This window comes from Bos javanicus, chromosome 20 (assembly GCF_032452875.1).
Source record: "Bos javanicus breed banteng chromosome 20, ARS-OSU_banteng_1.0, whole genome shotgun sequence".
NCBI classification, from domain to species: Eukaryota; Metazoa; Chordata; class Mammalia; order Artiodactyla; family Bovidae; genus Bos; species Bos javanicus.
The window spans coordinates 60912884-60935886 of record NC_083887.1 but is presented as its reverse complement, the minus strand read 5'-3'; the positions used below and the strand labels follow the sequence as shown (position 1 = coordinate 60935886).

General features: G+C 40.7%; 1 protein-coding gene across 2 annotated transcripts in view; it reads right to left on the bottom strand.

Moving 5' to 3' along the window:
- Positions 1-22534, bottom strand: part of CTNND2 (catenin delta 2) — a 1100621-nt gene extending 1078087 nt beyond the window's left edge. Inside the window, exon 1 of one of the 2 annotated variants that reach the window (XM_061393866.1) lies at positions 22294-22534. In XM_061393866.1, coding sequence (XP_061249850.1) covers positions 22294-22330 — 37 coding nt within the window. In that variant the 5' untranslated portion in view covers positions 22331-22534. The remainder of the gene's footprint in view (positions 1-22293) is intronic. The other variant, XM_061393867.1, reaches the window with a different exon arrangement.
- Positions 22535-23003: the final 469 nt, after the last annotated feature.

The following is a 23003-nucleotide window of genomic DNA, read 5'->3' as shown; positions in this document are numbered from 1 at the left end:
TTGTGTCTATAAAAGGCACACACTAAACAAAATATATTAAGTGAGAAATTTTATAGATTTTGAGTTTTCCATCTTATGATTATCTGCTGCTGCTACTGCTGCTGTGTCACTTTAGTAGTGTCCGACTCTGTGCGACCCCATAGACGGCAGCCCACCAGGCTTCCTGTCCCTGGGATTCTCCAGGCAAGAACACTGGAGTGGGTTGCCATTTCCTTCTCCAGTGCATGAAAGTGAAAAGTGAAAGTGAAGTCGCTCAGTTGTGTCCGACTCCTAGCGAACCCATGGACTGCAGCCTACCAGGCTCCTCCATCCATGGGATTTTCTAGGCAAAAGTACTGGAGTGGGGTGCCATTGCCTTCTCCGATGATTATCAGCCATCTCCAAACAAACAAACAAAAAAAAGCTTTCTTTTGTATTGTTTTGTTTGTAATTTTGAGAAATTATGTCTCCATCATCTTAACCATAAATCCAAGAAATGATTTATTATTTAATATAATTAAGAAAGCAATTTCAATAACTGCTAAAATATCAGGACACAGTCCAACCATTTATTAAAATTAAATGAAATCTCCTTTCCTTTACTGAGATCTTTAAAAACTTTGAGCAGCATCTTAAAAATAGTGTTAAAAATCAGAATTAAAAGATAAATAACTTTTAAACTTTTAGGATAGTTTTAGGTTTCCAGAACAATTACAAAGATACTGTGGAGAATTCCCATGTACCCCACACCAAATTTCCCTCATTCCAAACATCTTATATATTAGCATGATACACTTGTTACAATTAACTGAAAAACTAGTCCTGACACATTAGATCAGATCAGATCAGTCATTCAGTTGTGTCCGACTCTTTGCGACCCCATGAATCGCAGCACGCCAGGCCTCCCTGTCCATCACCACACATTATTACTAACTAAAGTCTAAACTTTCTCAAATTTAATTTTCCCCTAATATCCTTTTACTATTTCAGCATACAGGATAATAAACTACATTTAGTCCAAATCTCTCAGAGTTCTTTCTTAGTTCTGAGTTTCTCAGATGACCTTGAATGGTTTGAATCAGAGATTTTGTAGAATAACCCTCGTTTGAGATTTGGCAGATATTTTAGCCATGGTTAGACTGGGGCTAGAGGTTTCTGGGAGGAAGCCACAAAAGTCAACTGCTGCTTTCAGCATATATCAAGGGTACAAACTAGATGTTTTTAATTGATAACTTTTATGACTTGCTTACACAGATTCTTGGGAGTTAAATTATATGTTAATGCCTGAGCATTACCAACATATGTAGCCTGAACACTTGGACAAGAGCTTCAACTCATGAGCTTTAATTATATAAATGAATGGTATTCTAATAAGGATTTGAACATGATACAGAATGATTATATGACATCTGAAAAGTGCAAAACAAGAAGGCATTGAAACTCAGAAAAGTCTAATGTAAATATTAGAAGGGGACTTTTATGTGTCCATCAAACACATCCTATGTAGCTTAAAGACCCAAGAAACAACCTTACATGATAGCAAGGCTGAAAACCAGGAGAGACAGAATCACTGATGAGGATGAGCAGAGTAGCTGTCTTTATGCAAAGAGTGGCAGCATACAGCTCAATCTCAAGGGCCAAACATGCCAGCTGACAGTTCTTTAAGATCCTCAGGGACTTAGGCTAATTCTTTCTAGCCTGGCCCACCTTAAGCCAATCAGTGGTTCCCTCCCACCATGACCTAAGAGCTGGCACATCTCCCTTAGTACTTTAAAATACAAGAGAATTTGAACCTCGTCATTAATTCACCCAATCGTGAATTTGAAGGGGAAAAGAGTATATTATTTTGCAATTACTAATTAGATCTTCAGTGAATAAGATAAGGTTTAAAATGCCATTTTCATAGGTCAGATACAGTTTTTTTGTTTTTAGTTGCTAAGTTGTTTCAGACTCATTTGTGACCCCATGGACTGTAGCCCTCAAGGCTCCTCTATCCAAGGGATTTCCCAGGCACAAATAGTGGAGTGGGTTGCCATTTCCTTCTCCATGGCATCTTCCTGACTCAGGGATCGAACCCATGTCTCCTGCTCTGCAGGCAGGTTCTTTACCGTTAGAGCCACCCAAATACAGCTGCACGTCAACAAATTCATGAGGTCCTATCTTATACTCTCAACAATCTAGCTACAGAGGCCTAGATCTGTATTTTCCAAATTCCCTAAAGGACTCTTAGACAAATACCTTTTCAAGTTATGTAGCACCCTTGGTAATCTGCTGAAAAACCCATTTCCCTCTTTTTGTAAGACTCAACGCCAAACGTGGAAATTTTTAGACAGCATGTTCAACGTCAACAGGACTGTTAGCAGTGTGAGAAGGGGCCAGACAGCCTTGCACCAAGCTCATAAGGTGACTGGCATCTGAGCATGCACACAGATGACACATTTTCAATTATAAAGCCCCGAAATGTTCTCCAAGATTAAACTGTGTCAGTGATTTTAAGACATGATTTACAGACAGATTCAAAAGCTAAGGATTCAGAAATATGTAGCCAATACAAGTCTCCAAGAGAGAAACAATATAACCCAAATTATTGCTTGAGTGGGTAGCAACAATTTAAACATCAAATGAAACTGCCTTAAAACACTCCTGTTATGTAAGAGGAACTTCCCCCACCTGAGTACACTTGTTCTATAGCTTCAAGCATTTTGTCTGTGCAGGTGTTACATTTCAGAGTCATAATTTGACTAATGGCATAGTTAATTTAAGGGTTTCCCAGGTGGCTCAGTGGTAAAGAATATGCATGCAAGGCAGGAGACTTGAGTTTGATCCCTGGGTCCAACAGACCCCTGGAGGAGGAAATGGCAACCACTCCAGTATTATTGCCTGGAAAATCCCATGGACAGAGGAGCCTGGCAGGTTACAGTCCATGGCAGTTTCAAAAGAATCGGACACGACTTAGTGACTAAACAGCAGTAACAACAGCTAACTTAAATAAAGAGGAGATTTTGAGAGAGCAGAGTTCAAACTCTGGGAAAGGTTATAGAAGCAAATGCTTCTTTGATAATAATAACTCTGAGATAACCTCCTGTATGAAATGAAATAAAAATAAATACGAAATTACTAAAATACCACTCCTAGAGTCACAAAAATGGTTTGTGATATTTTATGCAGCATTTTTTTAAATGCATATACCTAACACATTAATATTTTTTCTTTATAAAATAAATCAAATTTTCCAACATATATATTCAAGGTCTTTTGCCAAGATTGTCATGCAAACAATTTTACAGTAATTTAAACCCACTCCAGTACTCTTGCCTGGGAAATCCCATGAACAGAAGAGTCAGGCAGGCCACAGTCCATGAGGCTGCAAAAGAGGTAGACACAACTTAACCACTAAAGAATAACAACAACAAAAAAAAATGCTTTATTTTTCTTTTGGTTGACAATATTCCAAATCATAGATGGTATCTTCAATTTAATTACAATGTAAAATGTAATATAAGTTTACCTTAAGAAAATAAATCTTGTTGCTATTGTTCAGTTGACTAACTCCTATCTAACTCTTTGTGATCTCATGGACTGAACTCCTATCTGACTATGATCTCATGGACGATAGCCCGCCAGGCCCCTCTGTTCTACACCATCTCCCAGAGTTTACTCTAAAACAAATCTGCTGCTAAGTCGCTTCAGTCATGTCCGACTCTGTGCGACCCCATAGACGGCAGCCCACCAGGCTCCACCATCCCTGGGATTCTCCAGGCAAGAATGCTGGAGTGGGTTGCCATTTCCTTCTCCAATGCATGAAAGTGAAAAGTGAAAGTGAAGTCACTCAGTTATGTCCGACTCTTCGTGACCCCATGGACTGCAGCCCACCAGGCTCCTCCATCCATGGGATTTTCCAGGCAAGGGTACTGGAGTGGGTTGGCATTGCCTTCTCCGAAAACAAATCTACATCTGATAATTTTATATAGTATTTATTCCCAACTTTGCCATTATGTGCTATACTTGATCATGTCTTGATCAAAGAATACCCTGGAAGCTCTCCTCTAAATCAACATTTCCCTGTTTTGAGATGATGGCTTTTCTTCCATGAAAACATAAACTCCTTTTTTGGTTCTGAAATTAAGTTTCATATCCTCCTGCAGTAAAATTCCTGACATCTTTGTATTCCATTTACTATGAGATAAGTTAGTTAGTGTTAGTCGGTCAGTCATGTCCAGTTCTCTTGCGACCCCATGGACTGTAGTCCACCAGTCTCCTCTGTCCATGGGATTCTCCAGGCAAGAATACTGGAATGGGTTGCCATTTCCTTCTCCAGGGGATCTTCCTGACCCACAGATTGAACCCAGGTTTCCTGTATTTCAGGTAGATTCTTTACCATCTAAGCTACCAGGGAAGACCACCCCCCTTTAAAAAACATCCCTGAGGATGCCAGAAACTCACATGACAGAAGACTTGTCAGGCAAATGCATTACATTAGATCTGCACATGGAAATGTAGAAGCTCTAACTAATTATCATATTGACAGCTGATGTCCATGCAGAAATAGATTAGCTATCTTCTGTCTTATCATCCTCTTTCAACATATATCTGTGATGTAATGATTATTATATATTAAATTTTTTTCCTATATAAGACATCAACTTAGAAGTCAGGTATGCATTAATGCTTGTAAGTTCCTATTTGTACCACATCAGACCAACCTTCGTGGAGCTTGCATTCTAATGGGATTAGATATAAAAGTAAACTTGCATGCCGATAAACAGATCAGACGATTTCTGGTTTTCACACATGTTGTGAAGAAGGTCAAACAGGGTAATTGTTAGGAGAGAAATTGAGGCAGGGATCTGCTTGAGCAAAATGATCAGGAGAGGGAGAAAGATGGCCAAAGTGACTACAGCCTAACAAACAAAGGGGAGAGGGAGGAAGATGAGATAAGACAGGAAGACACTGGATGGTTTTCTGTTTGTCACTGCTCGGGTTATAAGCAAATGCAAGATGTGAGTGAATTTAAGGGAATCCTCAGGCTGTGGTGGGGATTACAAGCTTCCCAGAAGCAGAGAAAAAGCAGGGTGGCTATCTAGAGGCTTGCTGCCAAAGTTTTAGTGGTCTTGGATTATCATGATAAGAAGTGAGAGGTTCAACCAAGATAAAAAGCATCCATGCAGTTTTGAAAAATACATATAAGAAGAACTTTGTAAGTAGTCTATCCAGCATATTATTAAACATGTCACATTCTATATATTTTCTAAATCAAAGTAAAACATTTAAAGGTTATAGAAGAATAATTAAAAATACCTTAAAGAATGACTCACATTGAGGGACTAACTCAATACTAAACACCCAAAATCTGTCCTCAACATTGAAGCCTTGCTGCTTTTGCCCTGTGGCTTCTATTATGGATGGGATGTTTGTGCCCTCCCAAAATGCATATGTTGATACCCTCACCCCTAATGGGATGTTATTTAGAGACAGGGCCTTTGGTAATTAACTAGGGTCAGATGAGGTCAGGAGGATGGGGTCCTTGTGAGGGAATTAGTGGCCTTACAAGAAGTGAAGAAAGAGACATGCTTGCACCAAGGGAAGACCATATGAAGACACAGAAGGAAAGCAGCTGTCTGCAAGTCAGGAACAGAGTCCTCACCAGGAACTGAGTCAGCTGCACCTGGACCGTGAACTTCTCAGGCTCTAGAACTATGATAAATACATGTCTGTTGTTTTAGCAATCAGACACCTCATCTGTAGTATTTTGTAGCTGCAGCCTGAACAGACTAACAGTCTCATACAATGCTTTCATTTAGCGAGGTCCTTTCAGGGTCAGACTACACTCTCAAAACAGACATGCCACTGTACATGTGTTCCCTGCCTTCTGTGATTGAGGGGATATGTGTGATCTCACTTTTGAATGGGGTAAAAGTTATGCCACTTAGCAAGGTACTCATTATCTACTCAGTGCTACAAAGGAGTCTACAGATCAATGTTCTACCATCTTCTCCTGGTGATCTGCAAACAGCTTCACAAGTTCCTCTGACATCATGACATTCTCCATAACATCACACATCTGCACATTCCAACACCTGAAATCTCACTCTGCACCTGTATTTTTAGCTTTATATGTATGCAGAGCTTAGCTTCTTCATATGATGATGGCGAACTTTTCCACGTGCAGTTATCACTGCACAGTATTGAGTACCACATGGATATATTGGCATGACCCACCTGCCTGGACTGTCCTTCTCATTCATTGAAATGAATGTAGAAATAGCCTTACCCTTTGCCAAATACCCAAAGTGAAGTTACTCAGTCGTGTCCAACTCTTTGCAACCCCATGGGCTGAAGCCCACCAGGCTCCTGTGTCTGTGGGATTTTCCAGGCAAGAACACCAGAGTGGGTTGCTATTTCATTCTCCAGTGCATCTTCCCGACCCGAGGATGGAACCCAGGTCTCCCGCATTGTAGGCAGATGCTTTACCATCTGAGCCACCAGGGAAGTTCAGTAATACCCAAAGATAACTATCTTAAAAAGGACATATGTACCCCAGTGTTTATTGCAGCACTTTTTACAAAAGCCACAACATTGAAAAGCAACCTAAATGTACATCAACAGATGAATGAGCAAAGAGGATGTGGTGTGTGTGTATATATTTATATATATATATATATATATATACACACACTACATATATGTGTGTAGTGGAATATTACTCAGCCATGAAAAGGAATGAAATTGGGTCATTGGCAGTGATGTGGATGGATCTAGAGGATGTCATACAGAGTGAAGTCAGAATGGGAAAATCAAATATTATATACTAACACATATATGGCATCTAGAAAAATGCCACAGATGAATATATACGTGGGGCAGGAATAGGGATGCAGATGCAGAGAATGGACATGTGGACACTGGGTGAGAAGGGGAGGGTGGGATGAGTTGGGAGTGTGGCACTGACATATATATTCCACCATGTGTAAAACAGACAGCTGGTGGGAGCCTGCTGTATAGAACAAGGAACTCAGCCCCATGCTCTGTGATGACCTACAGGGTGGGATGGGAAGAGGTGGGAGGGAGGCTCAAGGGAAATGGAATGTAAGTATGCTTACAGCAGACTCACTTTGTTGTACAGCAGAAACCAACACAACACCGTAAAGCAATTATACTCCAACAATAAAATAAAATTTTAAAAAAGATACATTAGCAGTAAACATGCAGGTAACAATCATCTACATATTAGGTCCAACAAATAAGAAACAGAATTCTCCCTGACAGTCCACAAAGCAACTTATTCTAAAAAGTAAGAAGAAAAGACAAGAGGCACCAAGTACAGCTAGGTAAACATAACATTAAGACAGGGACAGAAACTGTGAAACTAGCTCTGAGTTTAAGAGCATCTTCTTTGTATCAGAGCTAAAAAACTCATCCAGCCACCAAACCCTCAACCTGCCACACCTCAAATAACTAAAATGATAACTAACTGCAGGTAACAGCATATATATTTAAATGCAGATTAAAAAAAAATCACCTGAAGTGCTTCCGAGCCTAAGTGAAAATGATAAAATCAACTATTAATTCAAAAATCTGTTATGTCGCTCCCAAAATTCTTATCCTCCCTTTCAAAAGATGAAATATAGAAAAGCAACTGTAATGACTAACATGCCATAAAACTTAAAGGAATAACTCTGCTTCTATTTCCTCCCACATTCTGTTCAACTCAAGATAGCACTTTATCAGGCTGTCCTCCAGTTCTCCCCCTTGTAGGTCTGTGTCACCTCCCATTCTGTAGGCATAACTACTATTATAAAACACATTATTTGTCAGGCTACCAGGGAGCCACATAAACTCTTATTATGACACTGTGTAAATATAAAGTATTTATGCTTAGCACTGAAAGATCTTGAGTCATAGTAGAAATTAGTGCATTCTGGCAGGGCTTCCCAGGTGGCTCAGTGGTTTAAAAAAAAAAAAAACCCACCTGCCAAGCAGGAGATGTGGGTTCAATCCTTGGGTTGGGAAGATCCCCTGGAGGAGGAAATGGCAACCCACTCTCATATTCTTGCCTGGGAAATCCCATGGACAGAGGAGCCATGAGGACTGTAGCAAAGCATCAGAGATGACTGAGTGACTGAACAACAAGTAGAACTGGCAGATGGGAGGAAGGAAAGGGAAGATTTCAGATGTGTAATGGGAACCCAGCAGCACTGCCATCTGACTTTGAAATCCAGGTTTGAAAAGGACAGAAGTAGCTACTCTGCAATTAGAGAAAACGCCTGAACTACTGGAATGCATGAGTGCTCAGTCGCTTCAATCATGTCTGACTCCTTGCAACCCTATGGACTGTTAGCTCGCCAGGCTCCTCTGCCCATGGGATTCTCCAGGCAAGAACACTGCAGTGGGTTGCCATGCCCTCCTCCAGGGGATCTTCCCAACCCAGGGATTGAACCCATGTCTCCTGCATCTTCTGCATTGCAGGCAGATTCTTTACCACTGAGCCACCAGGAAACACCAAGCTACTGGAGAGGGGCACATCACTTGACTCTTGAAGTAGCATGTTGCTTGCCACTATTTATAACTTATTACTCTTTCAAAACTCATATTCAGTCCAGTTTGTTGACTGAATGGTTTAATCAGTGAACAACTGACCAGCCCGTTAAAAAAAAGCTATGTTGCCAAAGGCAGTTTAAGCTGCCTGCTCTTTCTCACTTAAAATACCCACACTACTTCACAGATATTAGCAAATTCCCACCCCATGTATCAGAGCTCTCCAGGACACACTGTCTCGTGTGTCCAGTCTGCATGTGTACAAGAAGATGAGGTGTCACCAAGTGTCAATTTCCCACCGTCACTCTCTTGGTCCATCCCCTCACACTCTGCTTCTTTCTAGGGTTCACGTGTATAAGTGAGAAGCACCTCATAATTTGTCTCAACTGCTGAAACAGGAAATATATAATCACTACACAATCTATCAGGGTATCCCAGATGGTGCTAGTGGTAAAGAACCTGCCTGCCAATGCAAGAGCCATAAGAGACACAGGTTCAATTCCTAGATCAGGAAGATCCTCTAGAGAAAGAAACGGCAACCCACTCCAGTATTCTTGACTGGAGAACCCCATGGACAAGAGAAGCCTGGCAGGCTACAGTCCATGGGATCATAAAGAGTCAGACATGACTGAAGTAACTTGGCACACACATACAATTAATCACACAGCCTTCTCTCAGCTGCAAAAAGACTTTAGATTTATGAGGAGGAAAAAAAAGGATCACACCTGAGACTGCTAAAAGCAGCAAGCCAAACCATAATTAGCATCTCCTCTTGGGTACCTATAACTTTGCTACTCACTAAGAAATGTTCTCAATGACGCATATTAACTCCCCTTCCTTCAAAAGTCATATAAGAATAGAGAACAAACTAAAGATTTTTTTTTGCTGTAACTTACACATGATTTCTTCCTATTGGCAGGCTACAGTTACAGTGATAAGAATTCTGTGAAATTTTGTTCCAAGTATTTAAGGAAATGTGCTCAAAAAAAAAAAAAAAAAAAAATGGAAGCCAGCTATGGTTCACACTTCTAAAACTGTTCTGATAAAGCCTTCCAGGCGCCAGACTCGGCAGCCCACCAGGAGAGAAAATAATATTCTGGGGACATTTCTACAGACTTCAATCTCTGAGGAACAATAGGGCTTCTTTTAAGCAGCAAGTATCTGTGCAAAAAAAGAAAACAAAATAGACGGAAATTTTTTTTTGAGCCAATTTGGTATAATGTATAATTTCTGAAGTGCTATAAAGAAAGAACAGGAATTACTTCCACTGATGGATAAAGGAGAACTCTTCCTTTAGGTGATACCCAATGGCATGAAACGTGTCTTTACAACCATCAGAGAATTGGGCATTTTATAACACTATTAGTAATGGAGGTCAGAGACTTAGTCTGAAAACACAAGAAAATCTTCTGATTTCAATTCATGAAAATCCAAAAAAAAAAAAAAAAAAAAGGTCATCCTATTTTTGAAGAACATTGAAAGTTCCAGGAAATAAATTTTATACTTAACTGCTTGTTATGATTCAGCCTCCCAAAGCATTTTCTTATGAATTATCATCTCACATTCACAAAAGCCCTGTGAATTTTGATCCCAAAGAGAAAAAGCCAAAATAGGCACAGATGCACAAGGTTACAATAGAAAGCCAGTACCAAGCACGACCTGGATGCCAAAACTCGGAACTCTAATCCAGTGTCCCCTCTAGAGCACCACAGCGCTGGGTATCCCAAACAAGCCAAACGCAAAGAAATCTTAGTTTACAAAGCATTTTAGATGATGGGAACAAAAGTATGCATATAGTTCACTATGATTAGCAGAGTGTTTACCATGTGCCAACTATTGTCCTAGGATTTTAGAATCAGTGATAAAAAGGGACTGATGACCAATGTGGAGTGGGAGTGGGGAGAAGCATGGTCCTAAATGACAGCGGTCCCCAAACTTGTAGGCAGCAGGGACTGGTTTTGTGGAAGACAACTCTTCTTAGGGGTGAAGGGGTTTGGTTTCAGGATGTTCCTCATAAAGATCTCATAACTAAGACCCCTTGTATGTGGAATTCACAACAGGGTTTGCACTCCTATGAGAATCTAAGGCCTCCACTGATTGGATAGGATGTGAAGCTCAAGCGGTAATGCAAGTGATGGGGAGCAACTGTATATACAGATGAAGCGTCACTCAACTTGTGCACCACTCTCCCTCAGCTGTGTGGCCTGGTTCCTAACAGGCCACGGATTGGTGCTGCTTGGTGGCCTGGGGATGGGGGCCCCTGCTATATGATTACATGTACTCTATACATGATACACGTAGATATATGTGTATGTAAGCATACGATTACTAAACTACTAAAGTAATTGAAGTCCAGTAGTATATGAGGTTCTCTGCTATGTATTTTAAATCCATACTCTTAATTTGCCCACACAACAACCTGAACACACAGGAATTACTATTTCCCTTCCACCAACCATGACACTCAGTGGTAACCTACCCACTCACTAAAAAATGGAAAAGTTGAGCTAAGAACTCCATCTTGTTGAGATACAACTATTAAGCTATTCCCTCCATGTGTTCCACTGGTGTCTTTACTGCTGAGACACAAAGAAGCAGAGAACAGAATGTTTCTGTAAAGAATTCTTTCTAAGAAACGGGGATATACTGAATTCTGCTTTAAAAATAACAGTTCAAAAAGTGACGGAAAAACTGATAAAACATAGCAAAGCATAATATTATTACAATGACAGGTAATACAAATCAGGAAATAGACAAATAGAACAACTGAGAAATGTACAGAAGATACAAAAAGATAATTCACCAAAGAATTAGGAGTGTATCATAAATGTATATAATACTTAACTTCAGCATGAAATTCAACAAGAAGCAGGTTAAACCACAGGAAAACATGATACTTCCTTTGTTTAACTGGAAATTGTTACTTAAATTATAATATCCAGTGTTATAGGGGAAATTGACACACTCCTGCCTGGCCTGAAGAAATATAAATTTTAGAATGTTTCTGGAAGACAATGTGATAAAATGTATCAACAACCCTGAAAACATCCAGTTCTAAGAAAGTAATCTAGAGAAAATGACCTGATGAAAACTATGTTGCTTTAATTATAGCACCCTATATACCACTCTAAAATGAAAACGCCATCAACTTCCAAAACTGGCAAGTTATTTAACACACTGATGTTATATAAAGGTATGGAAAACAGACACTAAAAATATGAGAAACACTGTCTCACATGTTAAAAGGTAACAAAACAGAATATGAGAAATCTTCTAAATTTCAAAATGTATATGGGTTAGCATTTCTGCTAAAAATACACTCATTTTGGTGGCTTGATATCATGAATGAACTTTAGCTTCTGTAAATCAATCCTTTAGTTTCCAAATTTTAATGAGCATGCCTTTTTCTCTTTTTGAAAATAGAAAATAATCACAAAACATTATTTGAAAAGAGAAACATATTTCGCTAATGTGCTGCAGAGTTCTCAAGAAGACAACTTGCTAAAATTATTAACACTCAATACATCTCTCAAAGTTAAAAGCAGGGACAATCTAGGCATGGCACTGATTAGAATATGTGCAATATACACTCCGTGAATGATGAACTCTGTTAACTTTAAATGAGGTTCACTAATATATTAGGTTCTCTGTTACGCATGTTAAATCCATACTCTTAATGGACTTAAGTCCATACTCTTAAGTCCATACTCTTAATTTTAAGTCCATACTCTTACTTGGAGAAGGCAATGGCACCCCACTCCAGTACTCTCACCTGGAAAATCCCATGGACAGAGGAGCCTAGTAGGCTGCAGTCCATGGGGTCTCTAAGAGTCGGACACGACTGAGCAACTTCCCTTTCACTTTTCACTTTAATGCATTGGAGAAGGAAATGGCAACCCACTCCAGTGTTCTTGCCTGGAGAATCTCAGGGACAGGGAAGCCTGGTGGGCTTCCGTCTATGGGGTCGCACAGAGTTACTGAAGTGACTTAGCAGCAGCAGTGACTCTTAATTTGCCCATACAACAACCTGAAGACACAGAAATCACTGTTTCCCCCCTCCATCAACTATGACACTAGTGGTAACTTATTCACTCACTAAAAAATGGAAAAGGAGAGTGAAGAATTTGTCTTGTTGAGATATAACTATTAAGCTATTCAGCTAAGTAATGAAACTTATCCCAAAGCCAATAGATAATATTAATTGCAAAAATTTAAGGGCACAATTTTTTTTTTCTGTGTAGTGATGTATTATATTACCAAGCTATATTTTGTGGGGAGATAATATATAAAGAATGAAACACTTGAAACTCTGCCATAAATACTACATTCTTGTATTTGTATGGCTATGTGAGTGAGTATGTATACAGTTTTTTGCCTTGATTTTCTTCTTAACCTTCAGGACCATGAATATTGTCCATATAATCAACTCTTCTTTGAAAAGGCAACTCACAGCTACATAATATTCTTTTGGATAAAGGAGCCATTGCATGCCTATACATCTACTATGCATTTAACATTATAATAAGTCCCCTACATACAAATTTTGAAGTTGCAAACTTTCAAAGATGCAAGTGTGCATGCCAGGCCCCACATGCCAACCGTTGTACTGCTGTCATTGTTTGGTTGCTCAGTCATGTCCGTCTCTCTGCCACCCCATGGACTGCAGCAAGCCAGGCTCTCCTGTCCTTCACCATCTCTAGGAACTTGCTCAAACCCATGTCCAATGAGTCAGTGATGCCATCTAACCATCTCATCCTCTGCTGTCCCGTATCCTCCTACCTTCCGTCTTTACCAGCATCAGCGTCTTTTCTAATGAGTCAGCTCTTCTCATCAGGTGGCCAAAGTATTGAGCTTCAGCTTCAGCATCAGTCCTTCCAATGAATATTCAGGATTAATTTCCTTTAGGATTGACTGGTTTAATCTCCTTGTAGTCCAAGGGACTCTCAAGAGTCTTCTCCAACACCACAGTTCAAAAGCATCAACTATTCAATGCTCAGCCTTCCTTATGGTCTAACTCTCACATCCATACATGACTACTGGAAAAACCATAACTTTGACTATATGGACCTTTGTCAGCAAAGTAATATTGCACGGTATTACTGTACTTTTCAAGGTACTGTAAGATTTAAAATGTTTACTTTTTTTCTATGTACATACTATTTTTGTAAAAAATATTACAAACCTATTATAGTACAGATTAGCAACAGGGTCTTCCCTGATGGCTCAGTGTTAAAGAATCCGCCTGCTGACCCAGGAGACATGGGCCCAATCCCTGGATTGGGAAGATCCCCTGGAAAAGGAAATGGCAAACCACTCCAATATTCTTGCCTGAAAAATTCCATGGACAGAGGAGCCTGGCGGCCTACAGTCCATTGGGGTGGCAAGAGAGTCATGCATGACTTAGCGACTAAATAACAACTATCAATATACAGCTGACTGTTATTTGGGTACCGAGCCTAACTGTTGAACTTAGGAACATGCTCTCAGACAGAACTCATTTGCATGTAAAAGACTTACTGTATATGCTTTTCCAACTCAACTCAAGTTGGACAGTCTGATCCACACACTACAAGTCCTGGTCTTCCTGCACTACCTTCCATGTCCTGGGTAAATGTGACATGATTCCTACCATCTCTCAGACTATCTATATGATACTGATCTCACCTGTCTGCCTCTCAGGAGGACTCCTCCGCCTCCTCATACAGTGACTCCAAAACTACCATTTCAGCCACCTGTGAGGAATGTGTTAGAAACAAGAGGCTGAATTTCAGCTCTTTTATATTTGGAAGACTTGGTTTGCTGCCAAAGAAATTGCTCTTCCTGGAAATTAAATTATTCTGTGTTACTGAAGGTAATGACCGCTATGTTACTCTAATGTTTGAAAGTCCAAATAAAATATTTGAGAGAGAAGAATAAAATATATTTTAAGAAGTGAGCTTTTTTTTTCTTTTTCTTTTTTCTTTTTATTTTTTTAGTTTGAGTAGTCATGCTTGGAGTCAAATCAAACATCATGTCTATTTGGAAATTCAGTTTTGTCTTCTTTCTTGACAGTGTCCATTATTGCTCTTATTCAAAGTTAAAACATGAAACAACACCCAAACTCTAATTATTTACTGAGGTAGAAAATGCTGTGAGTAATAGCAAGCATGGGGTATCATTTATACACCCTTTGGGAAGTCAGATTTTGACACTGTCCTTTTTATGCCCAATTCACATCACTTACAAGACCATCCAATTACTGGCAGTCCAAGTCTGGCATGGGGAGTAGGGAGAAGTGAGTTATTTTTAAGTTGGCAATACATAAATCAGCTGAATTTCACTGACCATACTCTCTATAAATAAGCCAGGGTATTGGACATTCCCCTGGTAATTCCTGATATAGTGTCAAAATACCATCAAATACTTAAAGAACTCAACCACCAACCAAAATATCGCTAAAGATACTACGCCAAGAATTCTACGACTAGAATTCTTTATAAACCATGTCAATAAAGGGAATACAATTTCCATATTTGTGATATTTCCTTCCAGGTGAAGGGAACTTAATTAATGTAACATTTCCAGTCTCTCCCTAGCCCTTGGCTTTCTCTGTCTCTGAAGTATAAAGGAAATGGCTTGGCTAGCTGCTTCTTTTCTTCCTCTGGAGAACTCCCTACCTGCAGAGAGCAAGGCTTGGTCTCTAGGACTCAGAGCCACCTCTGTCCCTGTGGAAGAGAGGAAGGAAGGCCAAATTCTGGGGCTGTTATTCAGCATCACATCAAGCTATAACTAATCAAAATGGATATTTCCCTCCATGGTGGCCACCCCTTTATCCCTTTTTCCTTCCCACATCCCAACTTTTTTCAGGATCAGAGAGGGCTGGAGAGGAGGGCTGATATTTATTGGGATCCTTAGAGATACCGCCAATTCACATTTCTGCACATTTATCATCTGATGTAAATGCATACCTTTCTGTGATTGATGTTGTTGCATATTTAAGGGAGAGAAGATTTCAATAAGCATTATAAGATTATTGAAATGCTTCTAAACCAAAAGATTTAGAACACGTGTACAAAATGCATTCTTCTTAATACATATAGATTGAATCAAGTGTCTAATGACAGTTGTGAAAGCAACATCTATTAAGCAAAAAGTGTTATTAATGAAAAATCTCCAGTCCTCCCCTGTGAAGGATAAATGTAATAACTAATTTCGATGATAGAATTAACTGTTCCTCACCATCTAATGCTATAAACTACATATCCCATTTTAATACATTCCATATCATTCAAAACTCATAGAAACTTTGATACTTAGAGTAACTTAACCAAACATAATTGGCTTACCCACTTACTTTGATCCAAAAACCAAAGGTCTTTTATGACAACATGAATTTTACTCTGGTAACTTATAATTAGCAATTCCCACAACAATGCATAAATTTGAACATAAACACCTACATTTTTTGTCAAAATGTTTCTCTGACTGAAGATGAATTAGTCTCCTATTACACGGGTCACATTCTGTAACAAATTCTAAGATTCACCCAAGTGTTATTATCATAAGGATTATGTTGAAGGTATCTGTTCCACTTCGCAGGAGCTGGACAAAATCAAACCCACAGAGTTCAGCACTTCCCTGAAGCAACCAAGAGTGAAAGAACAAGGCAAAATGTCCATTTATCATCAAAAAGGTACCAGAGGACCCACACTTCCCCTCCCCCCGCCAAGAACAGGACTGTAATTGGAGGTGGGCTGGGTCCTCTCTTTGTGTAACAAATTTAGCCATTTAAGTTTCCTTTTTCCTTGTCACAATGATGTTATGATGGGATTTACGCTCTGTGGTTCTAAACAGAGCAGCTGCTTAATATTTGACCTCACAGAGAAGGACACTTATTAAACTGTCTATAATATTCCTGGTACAATGTTAATCTTTGTCGAATATTTGGCTTTAATCAGGTGAATAGAATAATATTAACAGGGTGTGAAAATTTTGCAATTTCTGACTGAGAATCTTTTTAAATTAAATTAAGATTGGAATCTTTTTAAGTAATGGTGCTAGGGGATATAATTTGCTTCTCTTTTAGCCTAACTATTATATATTTTGATATGTAAAGGACTGGCATATTGTAAAGTAGAAAAATTCTATTTTAAATGCAAATCTTCATAATAAAGCAATATTACAAAAGTAGTAGAGGAAGAACATATCTAACAGGTTTTGTTAGAGAGGGTCGTGGCTTTTATATCACACTTAATATATAAATGTATTATTACATAATAAATGTACATAATACTATATGATAATTATACAAAATTACATGAATGTATTATGTGTTATAAATACATAATATTTAAGTACTCATCTTAATATGGAGATACCTATCTTTTATATTTATACAAACATTTATAATTACAAGCCACTTACACACTTATGTCACCCTCACAATGGCTCTTTGAGATTTCTTGTCTTATTTTACTCCTTTTAAATTAAAACATACAAAGATATTATATATCATTACTAATTATATTCCCCATGCTGGACCTTTCATTCTCATGACTCAGTTATTGTGCTTGTTTAATTATTTAATGTAGTATATACTTCTGCTTTATTGACTATGCCAAAGCCTTTAACTGTGTAGATCACAATAAACTGTGGAAAATTCTGAAAAAGATGGGAATACCAGACCACCTGACCTGCCTCTTAAGAAACCTATATGCAGGTCAGGAAGTAACAGTTAGACCTGGACATGGAACAACAGACTGGTTCCAAATAGGAAAAGTAGTACATCAAGGCTGTATATTGTCACCCTGCTTATTTAACTTATATGCACAGTACATCATGAGAAACGCTGGGCTGGAAGAAGCACAAGCTGGAATCAAGATTGCCGGGAAAAATTTCAATAACCTCATATATGCAGATGACACCACCCTTATGGCAGAAAGTGTAAAAGAACTAAAAAGCCTCTTGATGAAAATGAAAGAGGAGACTGAAAAAATTAGCTTAAAGCTCAACATTCAGAAAATGAAGATCATGGCATCTGGTCCCATCACTTCATGGCAAATAGATGGGGAAACAATGGAAACACTGTCAGACTTTATTTTGGGGGACTCCAAAATCACTGCAGATGGTGACTGCAGCCATGAAATTAAAAGATGCTTACTCCTTGGAAGGAAAGTTATGACCAACCTAGATAGCATATTCAAAAGCAGAGACATTACTTTGCCAACAAAGGTCCATCTAGTCAAGGCTATGGTCTTTCCAGTGGTCATGTATCAATGTGAGAGTTGGACTGTGAAGACAGCTGAGCACCGAAGAATTGATGCTTTTGAACTGTGGTGTTGGAGAAGACTCCTGAGAGTCCCATGGACTGCAAGGATATCCAACCAGTCCATCCTAAAGGAAACCAGTCCTGGGTGTTCATTGGAAGGACTGATGTTGAGGCTGAAACTCCACTACTTTGGCCACCTCATGCGAAGAGTTGACTCACTGGAAAAGACCCTGATGCTGGAGGGATTGGGGGCAGAAGGAGAAGGGGTCAACAGAGGATGACATGGCTGGATGGCATCACTGACTCGATGGACATGAGTTTGGGTGAACTCCGGGAGCTGGTGATGGACAGGGAGGCCTGGAGAGCTGCGATTCATGGCGTCGCAAATAGTCAGACATGACTGAGCAACTAAACTGAACTGAACTGATACTTATGCATAGGACCCATTTTACAGTTGAAAAACTGAGCTAAAAATTGAGAATCACATAAATGGCCAAGGACACACAGCTTAATAAGAGACATAGCTGGGATCCTTCCAAAACCAGTACTCTCTCTCACCTTTGCACCTATTCAAAGCAGAATCCATAACAGCATTATACTATGATAAATAATTCTAATATCATACATAAATATATTATAATATGAACTATGTATATCTGTTATAGGGCAAAACCCAACCTCTTCTCTAGAAATATACCTCTGATCTCAGATAACAATTAATGGAATAATAAGTTCCAATATATGTAATACATTTCACAGGTAACTATTCAGGAATTTACCAAGGGACATAGGTGAATACTTGCCTAAGATGGAAAGCTTCTAGGGAGCATTTTTTCACTTATTTAGTCATTATTTGCAATTTACTAAAAATTAATTGATGCAGAGTATAACTTCAATACCCTAATAGAGCTAAGACTTCCTACAAATCAATTAACCATGATACAGAGCTTGAAATTACACTCAGCTGCTATGTGATCAAAAGATAAACAACTGGAGGTGTCAAAACTATATGTTTTTGTTATGAGTCTTAACATTTTTCATGGACTAAAAGCACAGTATGATAAAACATTTCTGTGAGTTTCCTGGGCTGGAGGTACTGTTTATGAATATAATTGGCTTCATTAAAGCCAACCAAGCAGTTTATTAATCAGTAAGCTAGACTGGCACAGGATGTGAAAGAAATTCTTTTATGTATGATATGTTTAAGATTTTATATTAACATAAAAGCTATTGATTTGACATATAGTAAACTTGAAGCCAGCAACACGTATAAGGAACTATTCTCACTCAAATTAACTTTTCATTCATATCCAAATGTTCCTTATCATAAAGCTATCAAAGTACCATAGTCCTAAGAATACATTCGCAATACGGGCCATGAAAACCATCATGGACAGCAACTGAAGAATTTGTCATGAAAATCATCATGGACACCAACTGAAGAATTTGTCACGAAAACCATCATGGGTATCAGCTGAAGAATTTGTCTTGAAGGTGTGTTTCAGCCAGCAAAGATCCATTGTACTACAACTTGGATGGAAGTACTAGATTTACAAAGACCTACAGGTCTTCTGAACTACATGTATTGAAGTTAGGTACTCTCAACTATATGTCACCTTTTATTAATAAAAATAAAAATCTTTATAAAAATAAACACTTTTAAGTGTCTATTTAAAATCCTAGCACCAATCCCCCACTAAATAAATTAAAATAAAGGTAACACAGAGAAACAACTATAAGTGGGTACTCATATCTTCTAGGGTAAATTAACAGAATAAGAAATAAAAAAAAAAAATTTTTGGCAGCTCAAAATGGCAACAGTTCCTGTTTTAGTTCAACTAAGTTGTTACAACCAGATATAGTGACCAGACAAACCATACCTCACTTTATGGAGCAACAAATTAAAATAAATTACTCTAAATGTAACTTTAGTATTTTCTTACATGAAGACAACCTGATGAAACTACTGTGGAGAATTCTTCAACAATTTCACATAAATGCATACCATATAAAAGAGAACTTTGAAAAAGCACAACAGAAACTGCCAAGTTCTATAACATTGTCAGGAAAAATACTTAGTATTCACTTGTATGCCAAAAGTAATGTTATATTTGAGAATACTATAACTTCATTTTTAATTGTAAAGGCCATCATGTGATACTATCCTGAGAAGTGGTTTAACAAAATTATAATCAACTAATTCAACTAACATCATCAGAATTCCATTTTTCTCTCTGATGAATTATTTCAGTGACAGAAAGAGAAATTGGCTTGTGTTCTAATTGTGAAAGACATGAAGTTGCTGGAGATACTGTAATTTGACAGTGTGACTATTATTTCAAACAATGAAAATACTAGTGACATCTCTAATGATTAAGCTCTACAACGACATAAACATACACCAAATTAAATAACTCCTTTCCACAAGGCTATGACAATTTTATTAGAGCAACGACCTCCTGTACTCCCTACAATTTCCATTCAATCAAGTACTATCATTTGCAACCCACAATATAACATAAGACTCACGCACCCAATACATGCAGTTTTACCCACACCCATAAGCTGCTCTCGGTGAACACATGGAGGCACAGAGTAATCTTTACTAGTCCTTTAGGAATCATGTTTAAACCTGAAACACGAGATTCAAAAGAAAAGTGAAAGGAGAGACATGAATGTATACTTCAACGACTGCTTCTTTTTGCAAGAAATTTGATATGAAAACAATGCAACAAGCACAAGAGTGTGCTTGAAGTGCTCTTGGAAAGTTTTCTGAATGTGAATAAGGTGAAACTAAAGCAATATTGGTTTAAAAAAAATCACAATCGTCCATTAACTGGAGCCACAAAGATCTTGCTAGTCTTTCTGTGATGCTGAGATATGTTAGCTGTATAATCACAGGTCTCCCAAATAATAGCATTTAACCCCAAATGCAATCATTTTCATTCATACCCTGAGATCATGAAATCTACAGACCAGTGAGAATGCCACTGAATGATCTCCCCAAAACATTAAAAAAAATGGATCCTGGATGTGGCAAAGAGATTTCACCGTGCTTTAGAGCATCGAGTCCATATTAGAAGATGCCTGCCCCTATCTGTCATACTTCTCACAGAGCCAGCTCCCCAAACCAGACACAGGTGCACTCCTATAATTCCATTTGAGTCATATCCACCACTTTTTCCATGGGATTTTAAAAGTGGCGCAGCTCTAAAGCCTCTTAGTCCTGCAGGTGAAGTACTAACAGCGAAGAGATGAACTGAACTACCCTAAGTAGCGGATGGTAGTTTAAAGCTGCTGATGGAAGGGTGCACAATGATATAACTCTTAGGTAGTTTGAGCACCTCCCTATTTAAGTCGTTGCAGAAAATTGCAAGCATCTCAAATATTCGTCACCTAGTTCCCAAAAGTGAAAACAGATACAGATCAGGCCTGATACCATGGTTAGGAGGAAACGCTTCTCTAAACCAACATATCCTCTTGGTAACATCAGGCATGAATGTTAAAAACCCCTTTCAGAGCCAAAGCGAACCAGATCAGTTCGGGGGGAGGGGGGACCCACCATGGAATAACAACGCGCCCCTCTTTTCCCCCACACCCTTCCCTATCCCCAACATTTGCAGGGAAAACACAACTTTAGGTATTTTCAGAAGTAACTGTTCATGGTGGGAACCACACACACACCCCAAAACCTCTCAGACTTGTTTTCCTACCACACAGACCAGGGAGGCTGCACCACCTCTCTAGCGACTTAATTCTGAACGTAGTGGCTGGAACCAGCTGAGCAACCATCGATGGAAACACATTACACACCAGAATGAGAGGAAGGTAGGCGAACAAGAAAAGCAGCTGTGCTTTCGGCCATTAATTACCGGTCACCCAAATATCGCCTAGCAGCCTCCCACCCACATGCACAGCGTTCCGAACCTGGGTATCAGGCGGCGCTTCCCGGAGCTTCGCTATCTATTGTCAGGACGCAGAAGCCCCCGAAACCTGGGAATCGAGCTGAAAACGCTGCCTCTGAAACAGCTAAATATAGACCCAAAGGGCTCTGGGTCTGGCAAGCAGCGGGAGATGGGAGAAACAGCCATGGACGCATATGACTAAGTATTTCCATTTTGTTCTAGCCAAACATCGTAATGACATTGAACATAAGGGCAAGACTGGAGGGGAGTCCTCCCCACCCCCACCCGTCTTCTCCCGTATATTAGGGACGTCATGAATGCCACGGGTAGGTTCGGGAGGGTGGCGGGGAGCAGTATTGTTGGTGTTGCCCTATATACGCCTCCTCCGGGGGAGATGGGTGGCGGGGAGGGGAGCACGCAGTAAGCCACTCGGCAACCGCTCCGAGAAAGGGACTAACCCCGGCCCCCAGCTCCAGGCTCGGCCGTCTTCCGAGTGAGGGGACCCGGCGCGATCGCGGTCCTCCCCCGGCCAGGAGCCGCCGAGGAGCAACCTCCACCGGTGGCGAGGAGGAGCACGACGCCGAGCGGGATGCGCCTGGCCCCAGCCGCCCGGCCAAGGCAACTCACCGAACGGCGCGGCGCCGGATTGCCTCTTCGCGAACATGCACTCGCCGCCAGCGACAGCTCCTCAGTCCGGGGAGAGGCGTGCGCGCCGCCGCCCGGCTTCAGGGCAAGGTCCTGACCTTGCCCAACTGCAGCATCTTCCGCTTTTGTTGTCTGAGCGCGGCCGCGGGACAAGTGATGCCGGCGGGGAGCAGGGGCGAGCGCCGCGGGGGAGAGGCGGCTCCCCGACGCGAGTGCGCGGCGCCCGGCCCGGCGGCCCCTCCGAGCGCAGCGCGCGCAGCGCCCCCTGCCCGGCTTCCCGGGCTCCGCGGGCTCGGGGCTCCTGCGGGCTCCCGCGGGCTGCTGCGGGCTCCTGCGGGCTCCTGCGTGCTCCGGGCGCCGCCGGCCGGGCCGGGAAAGCCGCAGCCGCCGCCGCGCCCGCCGCTCCGCTCGGCCGGTTGCCGCCGCGGGCGCGAGCCTGGGGCCGCCGCGGCGCCCGGCGCCGAGCGCTCCCGTGCTGCGCCCCGCGCGCGGCCCGCGCCACCTGTGCCGCCGCCGCCGCCGCCGCCGAGGGCGAGGCTCCTCCCGCGGCGCGCGGCAGCCTCAGCCTCCACCTATGCCTCGGCGGCCGGCTCGGGCGCCCGGCTCGTGAGGCAGCGTCCGCCCCGCCGCCCGGACCTGCCCCGGGTGCCGAGCATGCCCAGTGCCGCCGCCGGAGCGCCGCGCTTCGCCGT